The sequence below is a fragment of the Panulirus ornatus genome, chromosome 6, assembly GCF_036320965.1.
Source record: "Panulirus ornatus isolate Po-2019 chromosome 6, ASM3632096v1, whole genome shotgun sequence".
In the NCBI taxonomy this organism is placed as follows: Eukaryota; Metazoa; Arthropoda; class Malacostraca; order Decapoda; family Palinuridae; genus Panulirus; species Panulirus ornatus.
The window spans coordinates 9,044,137-9,061,196 of record NC_092229.1 but is presented as its reverse complement, the minus strand read 5'-3'; the positions used below and the strand labels follow the sequence as shown (position 1 = coordinate 9,061,196).

General features: G+C 40.9%; 1 protein-coding gene across 14 annotated transcripts in view; it reads right to left on the bottom strand.

Annotated features, from left to right (window-relative positions):
• The window catches only part of tun (N-terminal glutamine amidase tungus), a 155,124-nt gene that overhangs the window by 28,204 nt on the left and 109,860 nt on the right, over positions 1-17,060 (bottom strand). For all 14 annotated transcript variants that reach the window (XM_071662479.1, XM_071662487.1, XM_071662482.1 and 11 more), the window contains one exon: positions 3,411-3,564. In XM_071662479.1, coding sequence (XP_071518580.1) covers positions 3,411-3,564 — 154 coding nt within the window. The remainder of the gene's footprint in view (positions 1-3,410; positions 3,565-17,060) is intronic.

The window sequence follows — 17,060 nt, the reverse complement described above, 5'->3', positions numbered from 1 at the left end:
TAGGGAGAAATTGCATTTTGGTACCATGAAATTTGAAAATGTTACTCTTCCCTACTCTGAAATACTGCACTGGCTTGAACTGAAAGAGGAAATATGATCAGCACAAGAAAGAGAATGAATATTAAAGGGAAAGAGGAGCAAAAGTCAGTTGAAGTATGTAAAGTGGAATCATCAGCATGTAAGTGAACAGGGTTAGAAGAAAAAACAGAAGTACATTCACTGAGGGTACATAACAGGCTAGAATCCTGAAGAACACAACTACAGTTAGGATAGGAGAGGAAAGTTGTGCCATCAACAATTACAGTGATGGAAGAGTCAGGAAGGAAATCAAGCATTACAGAATAGAGAGAAGCAGTGAAACTGAAGGAGAAGCGTTTAGAAAACAAAGACTTGTGCCTTACCCTGTCAAACACTTTAGAGATGTCAAGGGCCATGACAAAAGTTGAATCACACAATAAAGACCGTTTTTTTTGTTTCATTCTCACCCTATACAATACCTAGGCAACAAAACTATACAAGCAATAAAGGCTGTCAGCTTTATGCATAATTCTTTGTATTGTTTGTTTATTAATTAAAGCTTAAAAAATATAGATTTCCACATAAAAGTATTATCCACAAGGCAGCATTATCAAAACATTCAATTCAATCTAGTAAGATAGATAACATTCATCAACAGTTTATTGAAAAAAGAAAACTTAAAACAGTTCTCGAACTAAAAACAATTAAGTAAGAGAGATGAAGACAGTACATGGCTGAAACAGGTAAATGAAGTTGAGCCATATGAAGAGGGAGTGATGCAGTGACCAAGTCATGTAGGAGGATGAAGCTGTGTAACTTCACACCATACCATGCACATGAAACTTTTTTGGTATTAGAAAGGTAACAGTGTAAACTCAAATTTGTGTATATAAAGAACATTCAAGTAAAGGAAAAAATGTACTTTACAAATGAAAACCATGAAGAATTATCATTTTTTCAAATCTGTTGCAAGTAATATGTTACGCATCATTATCTAACTAGTACCTTAATTGTTGCAAGTGTGAAATATAGCTATCCAAACCACTAGTATGCAGGGTGGCTCCCAGTACATGAGATGATTGACTTTACAAGAGCTTAACTGTATTACTCCCCCTGGGATGATCAGGGTCCCTTATTGCTTTATGGCTCAGTATTAGTCAAGGTATAGGGCTGCCAAACTATGAGCCAATTAATTCCAACTCAGCCTATGTGACTTGGGGGATAACTTCATCCACAAGTTCTCCTAACACTCCTCACCTTGATTGAAAATACATCTGCTATGAGTTTCTTCTTGAAGAAGAAACTCTTCCTCCCAGAATTGAGGTAAGAGAACTTCTCATCTATCAAGATGCCACTCAAGATTAATGGGGCAGAACCACAATACCAGAGTTTCAATGACTGATGTCCAACTCGGGATGGCACAATCCCAGGGACTGAATCAGTGTAGTCATTCTGGAACAACGCTGTTCTAGTCCATAAGTCTGTTCATTCTTTCCACTATAAGGGGTTCATTAAATGAAAGCCCTTAAAGAAAAGGAAAATAATCCAAGAACAAAAACAAAACGAAACTAGGAGGCAAGCCCAAAACCTACAGACATACTGGAGACAGTGCAATGATTAGAGGGAATGTTCACAAGACATAAGGAGCATCAAATGTACATGCTATAGATAAAGTAACTAACCATACAGAAGATGGTATGTACATGATTATGTAAGCATACTAGATGAGTTTACATCACTTTGTAGTGCTCATGAAAGCCACAGAACCCTAAAAGCTAACTAAATAAGCAAACTGCATGATACACCACATCTCTGCTAAATAAACTGGCAATACTTATCCATGGTAGGATGAAAGAAGATAGTCAACAATGGCCCAACTGGATATGAAAGATATGTTCTGTGATATGAGATAATATGGGGTAGGTCATTAATAGCAGCCAGGGGATGATTATGTCATCGTTGAGTGGAAGTTGCTGAAAGGTCGGAAAGAGAAGCTGGGACGAGCTAAGGCACTTATCTATCCATCTATATCTCTAAAGCACATTCCCTCAGTGAACTCCCATCAAAGGGGTGACCACTGCAAAAGAGTCTCCACTTACATGCCTCCCTTACATACACTATTCCACACATTCTTCCACTATTTCTGTCCCTCCAGTTCTCTTCCACTTTATTTCCCATTCCACACATTCTTCCACTATTTCTGTCCCTCCAGTTCTCTTCCACTTTATTTCCCAAAGTCAAAGGTGGTCTTCCTCTTACACCAACCCCTCTAACTGTACCTTGCAAATTCCCCATCTTGCATTCTTTCCACATGGCCAAACCCAAACCACATCAAAGTATATGTTTTACCCACTCTACCACTCCACAATTCATTACTTTAGCATTCCCTGCCATACCACATCTTGCATACACCCCATCAGTTCTTTCTTCATTCCATCTAGTCATACCACATGCTCTTCTCAAGCAGCTCATTTCCACAGCCTGGATCCTTGACCCCTGTGACTCATTTAATGGCCATGTTTCAGCTACATAGGTTAGGGTTGGGAGGACTATGATGCCATTTAATTCTTTCTTTACTTACATGCTTACACCTCTATCCTCCATTATTCTATTAAGGGATCCAATGACTTTCGTATGTTGTACTGCTGTCTCCCTTATCTCTCCATACATATCACCAAACTCACCCAAGATATCTCCTAAATATCTATATACTCTCACCTCTTCCAGTCTTTCTCCCTCCATATCTATAACATAGTTTGGTACACTTCTTTAAATCTGCAGAGTTTTGCAAAATCTATACTTTCACTTTGTTTCCTTTCAAGCCATTACTTTACTTTTACTCACATCTACCTTCAATTGTCTACGCTTATACACATCATAAAACACACTTACAACCTTCTGCAACTCCTTCTCACTCTCAGCAAAGAAACTAAGGCATTTAATGCTGAATAGGTGGTTAACAAGGGTGACAGGCATTTACCCACCTAAAAGATAGGGTATCAAGAGGCTTCTAGCCCACAGAGATCTGAGATATATCTCAAATGGTTTGAGGAACAAACCAAGAAACTATCATTGTAAAAAGCTATTTCAGAACATGTTTGTGCCTTTATTCTAACTTCCTATGCCCTTCATACTTAATTTTTTTTATAAAATAACAAATGACATCAATTATTAGCATATCAACAGCAATAAAACGTTAAATGATACTATGAAACTGCAATTACCATACAAGAATAAAGTGTCCCTCTCAAAATAAAACTGTTTTGACAAAAGTATTACTGAGCAACCCACTCATTCCATCAGTAAATAATTTTCTGACAAAGTGACTAACAATGAATTTATAGCATATGTTATCACTTTTTTCACTTGTGATGAGGGGCTAAACAACCTACCCAAGTGATCAGTTTATCCTCGGACTTGCCCATTCGTTGTCTCCACAGTGGTACACACCGAGATTCATTACTAATGAATGCCACAAAACACTTCACTAATTCCTCTGCTTCATGGGAGTGCACATACTCACACAGCCGCCACACATTCTCCTCACTGTAAGAGATAAAAACTTAGAGTCAGCTTTGGTCCCTTTAGGACAAATTACATAACCAATCTGTGCCAAGGTACTGAATTTTCAAAATGCTTAATAATGAATATCTACAATATTTTCATCTAGTACCAGCAAATCAACTTTCCACAAGAGGGCCTACATAGAAAATAATACATTTAAATAATCACATATTCAACTTTAGAAAAAATTGCTTTGTATTGAAGCTACAGTTTTTTTTTTTTTTTTTTTGCCACTGTCTCCCGCGTTTGCGAGGTAGCGCAAGGAAACAGACGCAATCCACCCCCATACACATGTATATACATACGTCCACACACGCAATTATACATACCTACACAGCTTTCCATGGTTCACCCCAGACGCTTCACATGCCCTGATTCAATTCACTGACAGCACGTCAACCCCAGTATACCACATACATCCAATTCACTCTATTCCTTGCCCTCCTTTCACCCTCCTGCATGTTCAGGCCCCGATCACACAAAATCTTTTTCACTCCATCTTTCCACCTCCAATTTGGTCTCCCACTTCTCCTCGTTCCCTCCACCTCCGACACATATATCCTCTTGGTCAATCTTTCCTCACGCATTCTTTCCATGTGCCCAAACCATTTCAAAACACCCTCTTCTGCTCTCTCAACCACGCTCTTTTTATTTCCACACATCTCTTTTACCCTTACCTTACTTACTCAATCAAACCACCTCACACCACACATTGTCCTTAAACATCTCATTTCCAGCACATCCATCCTCCTGCGCACAACTCTATCCATAGCCCACGCCTCGCAACCATACAACATTGTCGGAACCACTATTCCTTCAAACATACCCATTTTTGCTTTCCGAGATAATGTTCTTGACTTCCACACATTCTTCAAGGCTCCCAGGATTTTCGCCCCCTCCCCCACCCTATGATCTACTTCTGCTTCCATGGTTCCATCCGCTGCCAGATCCATTCCCAGATATCTAAAACACTTTACTTCCTCCAGTTTTTCTCCATTCAAACTTACCTCCCAACTGACTTGACCATCAACCCTACTGTACCTAATTACCTTGCTCTTATTCACATTTACTCTTAACTTTCTTCTTTCACACACTTTACCAAACTCAGTCACCAGCTTCTGCAGTTTCTCACATGAATCAGCCACCAGCGCTGTATCATCAGCGAACAACAACTGACTCACTTCCCAAGTTCTCTCATCCCCAACAGACTTCATACTTGCCCCTCTTTCCAAAACTCTTGCAGTCACCTCCCTAACAACCCCATCCATAAACAAATTAAACAACCATGGAGACATCACACACCCCTGCCGCAAACCTACATTCACTGAGAACCAATCACTTTCCTCTCTTCCTACACTTACACATGCCTTACATCCTCGATAAAAACTTTTCACTGCTTCTAACAACTTGCCTCCCACACCATATATTCTTAATACCTTCTACAGAGCATCTCTATCAACTCTATCATATGCCTTCTCCAGATCCATAAATGCTACATACAAATCCATTTGCTTTTCTAAGTATACAGGTATCCCTCAATTATGCTATGGACTGCATTCCTAAAAATGGCCAGTAAAAGCAAATTCAGTATAACTGAAGGTAGGCTTCCACATTAAGAAAAGGGAGGGTGGAAATTTCCATTCCCAGCCAACCCCAAACAAGGGGATTTCCATTCCTAGCTGATCCAAAGGTCGTCCATTCAATGAAAAGTCTGTACTGCCAGGCTTTAAAGCATACACTAACAGCAATTTAATAAAAAAATACTGTATAAATTATTGAATGGACATTACACATGAGTATACTGTACTACTCAATTCTCTACACTTGTTTTCTGCAAGAGGAGAGGTCAAGTGGAGAGAACTCTAGGGTTGCATGAGGAGAAGGTGGCTTAAGTGATGGATTTGATGAAATTAGCACAGCCAAGCATTGCTGTGGCTCTCCCACCTTTCTTTTGTCTTTTAAACTAGTTTTATTCAACATCTATTTTGACTTCTTCCTTTGCAAAGGTTCTTCCTTTTGCAAAGGCAATTGTAGGTCGTTTTGGGAGTTACATATCAGAGACAAAGAGAATGAATCAAATTTATGAATACATTATTGTATGGCTTTACACAGTAACCCACAGACTGACATGCTGTATAAGACAGGGGAGGCCTCCAGCAGTGCCCCTAGGTATGCTGTTATATCAAGTTAAGAAGTAACTACTTACAATTCAGACTGTTTCCACACCATTCACTCACTTTCTGTAACTCAGTCAATAACCATTAAAATGCCTTGAGGGACAGTACATCATTTTTGTACTGCCTATGCAGCAAAGAAAATGTATCTAAGTGTAGAACTATATGCAGATTTACCTATATAATATACTTAAATATGTATAAATAATGAAACATATTTTGGGGGGGAATTATAATATGATTGCACAAAGATGTACATACATGCATAATGTATGTACATCTTTGTGCAATCATATTATAATTCCCCCCCAAAATATGTTTCATTATTTATGCATTGTCGTTGCATGAAATTTAATTCACTTAATAATTTTGCCATGCATCTATGTAACATGCTACTATGTGTTACTAGACTGACCTGCTCTATGTTATACAGGTAAAAATTCACCTTGAATAAGGCTGTAACATTAGGAGTAGAGTCTCATGAAAGAGCTGTAATGCCAGTAGAGTCTTATGAAAGAACTTCTCCCTCTAAAGAAGTCTACATTTCCCTGCTACTGGAACTAGTGCAGCCTTGGGGAGCATAAGTCTTTACAAAGGGCTTGGGTAACATCAGGGTTCTTTCACAGAAACTGGTCCTGAGTTGATATATATATATACAGTGCCCGCCAATGAAGCAAACATGAAAATTATATTGGCACAAATCACTTTACCCAACCTAAAATAGTATTGATGTATGCCAGTGAAGTAAGTTGGTTGCCCTTTAACAAGCAGTGGCAACTACATGACGTGATGGCACAACATATGAACCTACCTAAGCAGCAGTTTAGTTGATGTAGGAGGTGGGAACACCTTGCTGTGCTCCCTACTTTTGCCCTAGACTTTTTTCTTTTTCCCCTTTTTGTACATCTACCACCCACTGTGGTTGGAAATACTCACCATACATTAGAAAGATAGCTTCTATAGTTGCATTTTACAAAGAAAATAAGCCAAGGAAATTTCTAATATTACCATAAGAAGCTTCAGATCAGCACAACAATGAGCGAAGAAAATTAATGACAGTGATGCCATAACAACACCAACCCATGTGATATGCCCTGGAAAGGCCAGAAAAACTCTCCACATACTCTGAGTGTTCTTAAATATCAAGTGGATGCAGACCCATGCTTGAATTTAAATGAATCAAAAGAAAAAACCCTACACTGCCCAGTAATGTGTCACTTTAAACAATACAGCGCTGCTTACACAAAGCCCTATGTACAGGAGCTGCAGGCTGCATCCTAAACCACTCATAATCTGTAAGCACCACTAGAAAAGTCAGTTTTTGCAAGAAATATGTAGTACAGGATACAACTAAGTTCATAAGTATCTTGTGGAGTGATGAGTCCATCTTTTCTGTGACAGGTGGCTGTAGCAGGTATGTGTACAGTCGACATGGCAGCGATTCATTTTACCCCAAGTACATTGCAAGCACTGTAAAGTTCCTTGTTTCACTTACAGTGTGGAATTGTTTCCATACCGTAAGACACAAGACATCATGACCAATGGCATCTTAGCTACGTCTCTTCTTTGTATATCAATGTATATCAACTGAATTCTACGCCTTCTATCTCATTCTTGTATCTGCCCTAATGATGTGATAATTACATGAAAATGCACTTGGGAACTTAAAGTGTTTCATTTTCCTGTGGTTTTCTGCATATACTAGATCATGTGCAATGTTATTAGGTTCAGTAGGGTTGAGGGACAAGTTAATTGGGAGGTAAGTCTGAATGGAGTAAAACTGGAGGAATTGAAGTGTTTTAGATATCTGCGAGTGGACTTAGCAGCAGATGGAACCATGGAAGTGGAAGTGAGTCACAGGGTAGGGGAGGGGGGTGAAGGTTCTGGGAGCGTTGAAGAATGTGTGGAAGGTGAGAACGTTATCTCAGAGCAAAAATGGGTACGTTTGAAGGAATAGTGGTTCCAACAATGTTATATGGTTGCAAGGCATGGGCTATAGATAGGGCTGTGCAGAAGGGGGTGGATGTGTTGTAAAAGTGAGATGTTTGAGGACAATATGTGGTGTGAGGTGGTTATATTGAGTAAGTAATGAAAGGGTAAGAGAGATGTGTGGTAATAGAAAGAGCATAGTTGAGAGAGCAGAAGAGGGTGTATTGAAATGGTTTGGACACATTGACAGAATGAGTGAGGAAAGATTGACAAAGGGGATATATGTGTCAGAGGTGGAGGGAACAAAGAGAAGTGGGAGACCAAATTGGAAGTGGGAGGAGGGAGTGAAAAAGATTTTGAGCAGTTGGGGCCTAAACATACAGGAGGGTGAAAGGCGAGCAAGGAATAGAGTGAATTGGAACGAAGTGGAATACCAGGGCCGATGTGCTGTCAATGACTGAACCAGGGCATGTGAAGCGTCTGAAATAAACCATGGAAAGTTTTGTGGGACCAGGATATGGAATGGGAGCTGTGGTTTCGGTGCATCACACATGACAGCTAGGGACTGAGTATGAACCAATGCGGTCTTTGTTGTCTTTTCCTAGCACTACCTCACATGCACGAGGGGGGAGGGGGTGCCATTTCATGTGTGGCGGGGTGGCAATAGGAGAGGATGAAGGCAGCAAGTATGAATATGTACGTGTGTATATATGTATTGTCTGTGTATGTATATGTATGTTTATATGTATGTATTTTTTTTTTTACTTTGTCGCTGTCTCCCGGTTTGCGATGGTATGCGAAGGAAACAGACGAAAGAAATGGCCCAACCCCCCCTATCACTTGTAATACACTGTCCACACACGCAATTATACATACCTACACAGCTTTCCATGGTTCACCCCAGACGCTTCACATGCCCTGATTCAATCCACTGACAGCACGTCAACCCCAGTATACCACATAAATCCAATTCACTCTATTCCTTGCCCTCCTTTCACCCTCCTGCATGTTCAGGCCCCGATCACACAAAATCTTTTTCACTCCATCTTTCCACCTCCAATTTGGTCTCCCACTTCTCCTCGTTCCCTCCACCTCCGACACATATATCCTCTTGGTCAATCTTTCCTCACGCATTCTCTCCATGTGCCCAAACCATTTCAAAACACCCTCTTCTGCTCTCTCAACCACGCTCTTTTTATTTCCACACATCTCTTTTACCCTTACGTTACTTACTCAATCAAACCACCTCACACCACACATTGTCCTTAAACATCTCATTTCCAGCACATCCATCCTCCTGCGCACAACTCTATCCATAGCCCACGCCTCGCAACCATACAACATTGTTGGAACCACTATTCCTTCAAACATACCCATTTTTGCTTTCCGAGATAATGTTCTTGACTTCCACACATTCTTCAAGGCTCCCAGGATTTTCGCCCCCTCCCCCACCCTATGATCTACTTCTGCTTCCATGGTTCCATCCGCTGCCAGATCCATTCCCAGATATCTAAAACACTTTACTTCCTCCAGTTTTTCTCCATTCAAACTTACCTCCCAATTGACTTGACCATCAACCCTACTGTACCTAATTACCTTGCTCTTATTCACATTTACTCTTAACTTTCTTCTTTCACACACTTTACCAAACTCAGTCACCAGCTTCTGCAGTTTCTCACATGAATCAGCCACCAGCGCTGTATCATCAGCGAACAACAACTGACTCACTTCCCAAGTTCTCTCATCCCCAACAGACTTCATACTTGCCCCTCTTTCCAAAACTCTTGCAGTCACCTCCCTAACAACCCCATCCATAAACAAATTAAACAACCATGGAGACATCACACACCCCTGCCGCAAACCTACATTCACTGAGAACCAATCACTTTCCTCTCTTCCTACACTTACACATGCCTTACATCCTCGATAAAAACTTTTCATTGCTTCTAACAACTTGCCTCCCACACCATATATTCTTAATACCTTCCACAGAGCATCTCTATCAACTCTATCATATGCCTTCTCCAGATCCATAAATGCTACATACAAATCCATTTGCTTTTCTAAGTATACAGGTATCCCTCAATTATGCTATGGACTGCATTCCTAAAAATGGCCAGTAAAAGCAAATTCAGTATAACTGAAGGTAGGCTTCCACATTAAGAAAAGGGAGGGTGGAAATTTCCATTCCCAGCCAACCCCAAACAAGGGGATTTCCATTCCTAGCTGATCCAAAGGTCGTCCATTCAATGAAAAGTCTGTACTGCCAGGCTTTAAAGCATACACTAACAGCAATTTAATAAAAAAATACTGTATAAATTATTGAATGGACATTACACATGAGTATACTGTACTCCTCAATTCTCTAAACTTGTTTTCTGCAAGAGGAGAGGTCAAGTGGAGAGAACTCTAGGGTTGCATGAGGAGAAGGTGGCTTAAGTGCTGGATTTGATGAAATTAGCACAGCCAAGCATTGCTGTGGCTCTCCCACCTTTCTTTTGTCTTTTAAACTAGTTTTATTCAACATCTATTTTGACTTCTTCCTTTGCAAAGGTTCTTCCTTTTGCAAAGGCAATTGTAGGTCGTTTTGGGAGTTACATATCAGAGACAAAGAGAATGAAACAAATTTATGAATACATTATTGTATGGCTTTACACAGTAACCCACAGACTGACATGCTGTATAAGACAGGGGAGGCCTCCAGCAGTGCCCCTAGGTATGCTGTTATATCAAGTTAAGAAGTAACTACTTACAATTCAGACTGTTTCCACACCATTCACTCACTTTCTGTAACTCAGTCAATAACCATTAAAATGGCCTTGAGGGACAGTACATCATTTTTGTACTGCCTATGCAGCAAAAAAAATGTATCTAATTGTAGAACTATATGCAGATTTACCTATATAATATACTTAAATATGTATAAATAATGAAACATATTTTGGGGGGGAATTATAATATGATTGCACAAAGATGTACATACATTATGCCATTAACAGAGATGTATTGTACACCTGGCATTGTTGTTGCATGAAATTTAATTCACTTAATAATTTTGCCATGCATCTATGTAACATGCTACTATGTGTTACTAGACTGACCTGCTCTACGTTATACAGGTAAAAATTCACCTTGAATAAGGCTGTAACATTAGGAGTAGAGTCTCATGAAAGAGCTGTAATGCCAGTAGAGTCTTATGAAAGAACTTCTCCCTCTAAAGAAGTCTACATTTCCCTGCTACTGGAACTAGTGCAGCCTTGGGGAGCATAAGTCTTTACAAAGGGCTTGGGTAACATCAGGGTTCTTTCACAGAAACTGGTCCTGAGTTGATATATATATATACAGTGCCCGCCAATGAAGCAAACATGAAAATTATATTGGCACAAATCACCTTACCCAACCTAAAATAGTATTGATGTATGCCAGTGAAGTAAGTTGGTTGCCCTTTAACAAGCAGTGGCAACTACATGACGTGATGGCACAACATATGAACCTACCTAAGCAGCAATTTAGCTGATGTAGGAGGTGGGAACACCTTGCTGTGCTCCCTACTTTTGCCCTAGACTTTTTTCTTTTTCCCCTTTTTGTACATCTACCACCCACTGTGGTTGGAAATACTCACCATACATTAGAAAGATAGCTTCTATAGTTGCATTTTACAAAGAAAATAAGCCAAGGAAATTTCTAATATTACCATAAGAAGCTTCAGATCAGTACAACAATGAGCGAAGAAAATTAATGACAGTGATGCCATAACAACACCAACCCATGTGATATGCCCTGGAAAGGCCAGAAAAACTCTCCACATACTCTGAGTGTTCTTAAATATCAAGTGGATGCAGACCCATGCTTGAATTTAAATGAATCAAAAGAAAAAACCCTACACTGCCCAGTGATGTGTCACTTTAAACAATACAGCGCTGCTTACACAAAGCCCTATGTACAGGAGCTGCAGGCTGCATCCTAAACCACTCATAATCTGTAAGCACCACTAGAAAAGTCAGTTTTTGCAAGAAATATGTAGTACAGGATACAACTAAGTTCATAAGTATCTTGTGGAGTGATGAGTCCATCTTTTCTGTGACAGGTGGCTGTAGCAGGTATGTGTACAGTCGACATGGCAGCGATTCATTTTACCCAAGTACATTGCAAGCACTGTAAAGTTCCTTGTTTCACTGACAGTGTGGAATTGTTTCCATACCGTAAGACACAAGACATCATGACCAATGGCATCTTAGCTACGTCTCTTCTTTGTATATCAATGTATATCAACTGAATTCTGCGCCTTCTATCTCATTCTTGTATCTGCCCTAATGATGTGATAATTACATGAAAATGCACTTGGGAACTTAAAGTGTTTCATTTTCCTGTGGTTTTCTGCATATACTAGATCATGTGCAATGTTATTAGGTTCAGTAGGGTTGAGGGACAAGTTAATTGGGAGGTAAGTCTGAATGGAGTAAAACTGGAGGAATTGAAGTGTTTTAGATATCTGCGAGTGGACTTAGCAGCAGATGGAACCATGGAAGTGGAAGTGAGTCACAGGGTAGGGGAGGGGGGTGAAGGTTCTGGGAGCGTTGAAGAATGTGTGGAAGGTGAGAACGTTATCTCAGAGCAAAAATGGGTACGTTTGAAGGAATAGTGGTTCCAACAATGTTATATGGTTGCAAGGCATGGGCTATAGATAGGGCTGTGCAGAAGGGGGTGGATGTGTTGTAAAAGTGAGATGTTTGAGGACAATATGTGGTGTGAGGTGGTTATATTGAGTAAGTAATGAAAGGGTAAGAGAGATGTGTGGTAATAAAAAGAGCATAGTTGAGAGAGCAGAAGAGGGTGTATTGAAATGGTTTGGACACATTGACAGAATGAGTGAGGAAAGATTGACAAAGGGGATATATGTGTCAGAGGTGGAGGGAACAAAGAGAAGTGGGAGACCAAATTGGAAGTGGGAGGAGGGAGTGAAAAAGATTTTGAGCAGTCGGGGCCTAAACATACAGGAGGGTGAAAGGCGAGCAAGGAATAGAGTGAATTGGAACGAAGTGGAATACCATGTGCTGTCAATGACTGAACCAGGGCATGTGAAGCGTCTGAAATAAACCATGGAAAGTTTTGTGGGACCAGGATATGGAATGGGAGCTGTGGTTTCGGTGCATCACACATGACAGCTAGGGACTGAGTATGAACCAATGCGGTCTTTGTTGTCTTTTCCTAGCACTACCTCACATGCACGAGGGGGGAGGGGGTGCCATTTCATGTGTGGCGGGGTGGCAATAGGAGAGGATGAAGGCAGCAAGTATGAATATGTACGTGTGTATATATGTATATGTCTGTGTATGTATATGTATGTTTATATGTATGTATTTTTTTTTTTACTTTGTCGCTGTCTCCCGCGTTTGCGAGGTAGCGCAAGGAAACAGACGAAAGAAATGGCCCAACCCCCCCCCATACACATGTACATACACACGTCCACACACGCAAATATACATACCTACACAGCCTTCCATGGTTTACCCCAGACGCTTCACATGCCTTGCTTCAATCCACTGACAGCACGTCAACCCCTGTATACCACATGACTCCAATTCACCCTATTTCTTGCCCTCCTTTCACCCTCCTGCATGTTCAGGCCCCGATCACACAAAATCCTTTTCACTCCATCTTTCCACCTCCAATTTGGTCTCCCTCTTCTCCTCGTTCCCTCCACCTCCGACACATATATCCTCTTGGTCAATCTCTCCTCACTCATTCTCTCCATGTGCCCAAACCATTTCAAAACACCCTCTTCTGCTCTCTCAACCACGCTCTTTTTATTTCCACACATCTCTCTTACCCTTACGTTACTTACTCGATCAAACCACCTCACACCACACATTGTCCTCAAACATCTCATTTCCAGCACATCCATCCTCCTGCGCACATCTCTATCCATAGCCCACGCCTCGCAACCATACAACATTGTTGGAACCACTATTCCCTCAAACATACCCATTTTTGCTTTCCGAGATAATGTTCTCGACTTCCACACATTTTTCAAGGCTCCCAAAATTTTCGCCCCCTCCCCCACCCTATGATCCACTTCCGCTTCCATGGTTCCATCCGCTGACAGATCCACTCCCAGATATCTAAAACACTTCACTTCCTCCAGTTTTTCTCCATTCAAACTCACCTCCCAATTGTATGTATATGTTGAAATGTATAGGTATGTATATGCATGTGTGTGGGTGAGTATGTACACATGTGTGTATGTGGGTGGGTTAGGCCATTCTTTCATCTGCTCCCTTGTGCTACCTCACTAACGTGGGAGACAGCAACAAAGTATATGAATTAATAAATAAATATATATATTTATCTATTTATGCCACATCATTCCAATTCACTCTATTCCTTGCATGCCTTTCACCCTCCTGCATGTTCAGGCCTCAATTGTTCAAAATCTTACTCACTCCATACTTCCACCTCCAATTTGGTCTCCCACTTCTCCTCATTCCCTCCATATATGACACATATATCCTCTTTGTCAATCTTTCCTCACTCATTCTCTCCATGTGACCAAAACATTTCAATACACCTTCTTCTGCTCTCTCAACCACACTCTATTTATTACCACACATCTCTCTTGCCCTTTCATTACTTATTCAATCACACCACCTCACACCACATACTGTCCTCAAACTCTCATTTCCAACACATCCACCCTCCTCCGCACAACTCTATCTATAGCCCACGCCTCGTAACCATATAACATTGTTGGAACCACTATTCCTTCAAACATACCCATTTTTTCTCTCCAAGATAACATTCTCGCCTTCCACACATTCTTTGTGCTACCAGAATTTTTGCCCCCTCCCCCACCCTGTGACTCACTTCCACTTCCATGGTTCCATCCGCTACCAAATCCACTACCAGATATCTAAAACACTTCACTTCCAGTTTTTCTCCACTCAAACTTACCTCCCAAATGACTTGTCCTTCAACCCTCCTAAATCTAATAACCTTGCTCTTATTCACATTTACTCTCAACTTTCTTCTTTCACACACTTTACCAAACTCAGTCACCACCTTCTGCAGTTTTTCACCTGAATCAGCCACCAGCGCTGTATCATCAGCAAACAACTGACTCACTTCTCAAGCTCTCTCATCCACAACAGACTGCATACTTGCCCCTCTCTCCAAAACTCTTATATTCACCTCCCTAACCTCATCCATAAACAAATCAAACAACAATGGAGACATCACGCAACCCTGCCGGAAACAGAAATTCACTGGGAACCAATCACTTTCCTCTCTTCCTACTCATACACATGCCTTATAACCTCGATAAAAACTTTTCACTGCTTCTAGCAAATTACCTCCCACACCATATACTCTTAATACCTTCCACAGAGCATCTCTATCAACTCTATCATATGCCTTCTCCAGATAAATAAATGCTACATACAAATCCATTTGTTTTTCTAAGAATTTCTCACATACATTCTTCAAAGCAAACACCTGATTCACACATCCTCTACCACTTGTGAAACCACACTGGTCTTCCCCAGTTTGATGTTCTGTACATGCTTTGATCCTCTCAATCAATACCCTCCCATATAATCTCCCAGAAATACTCAAAAAACATGAAAGAGAGACTTTTGGATGTTAATGTGCTGAGAGAGGCAACTGGAGGGATGTCTGATCATTATCTTGTGGAGGCAAAGATATATCCTCCACACAGCTCTATCTATAGCCCTTGCCTCGCAACCATATAACATTGTTGGAACCACTATTCCTTCAGACATATCCATTTTTGCTTTCCAAAATAACGTTCTCAACTTCCATACATTTTTCAACGCCCCCAGAATTTTCACCCCCTCCCCCACCCTATGATTCACTTCCGCTTCCATGGTTCCATCCGCTGCCAAATCCACTCCAAGATATCTAAAACTTTTCACTTCCTCCAGTTTTTCTCCATTCAAACTTACCTCCCAATTAACTTGTCCCTCAACCCTACTGTACTTAATAACACTCATCTTTATCCCCTTTGCCTTTGTACAATGGCAGATCCACTCCCAGATATCTAAAATACTTCACTTCCTCCAGTTTTTCTCCATTCAAACTCACCTCCCAATTGACTTGACCCTCAACCCTACTGTACCTAATAACCTTGCTCTTATTCACATTTACTCTTAACTTTCTTCTTCCACACACTTTACCAAACTCAGTCACCAGCTTCTGCAGTTTCTCACATGAATCAGCCACCAGCGCTGTATCATCAGCGAACAACTGACTCACTTCCCAAGCTCTCTCATCCCCAACAGACTTCATACTTGCCCCTCTTTCCAAAACTCTTGCATTTACCTCCCTAACAACCCCATCCATAAACAAATTAAACAACCATGGAGACATCACACACCCCTGCCGCAAACCTACATTCACTGAGAACCAATCACTTTCCTCTCTTCCTACACGTACACATGCCTTACATCTCGATAAAAACTTTTCACTGCTTCTAACAACTTTCCTCCCACACCATATATTCTTAATACCTTCCACAGAGCATCTCTATCAACTCTATCATATGCCTTCTCCAGATCCATAAATGCTACATACAAATCCATTTGCTTTTCTAAGTATTTCTCACATACATTCTTCAAAGCAAACACCTGATCCACACATCCTCTACCACTTCTGAAACCACACTGCTCTTCCCCAATCTGATGCTCTGTACATGCCTTCACCCTCTCAATCAATACCCTCCCATATAATTTACCAGGAATACTCAACAAACTTTTTTTTTTTTTTTTTCATACTATTCGCCATTTCCCGCGATAGCGAGGTAGCGTTAAGAACAGAGGACTGGGCCTTCGAGGGAATATCCTCACCTGGCCCCCTTCTATGTTCCTTTGGAAAATTGAAAAAAAAAAACGAGAGGGGAGGATTTCCAGCCCCCTGCTCCCTCCCCTTTTAGTCGCCTTCTACGACACGCAGGGAATACGTGGGAAGTATTCTTTCTCCCCTACCCCCAGGGGGTAGGGGAGCACTCACTCTTATCTCCTTTGCCTTTGTACAATGGCACTATGCACGCATTCTGCCAATCCTCAGGCACCTCACCATGAGTCATACATACATTAAATAACCTTACCAACCAGTCAACAATACAGTCACCCCCTTTTTTAATAAATTCCACTGCAATACCATCCAAACCTGCTGCCTTGCCGGCTTTCATCTTCCGCAAAGCTTTCACTACCTCTTCTCTGTTTACCAAATCATTTTCCCTAACCCTCTCACTTTGCACACCACCTCGACCAAAACACCCTATATCTGCCACTCTATCATCAAACACATTTAACAAACCTTCAAAATACTCACTCCATCTCCTCACATCACCACTACTTG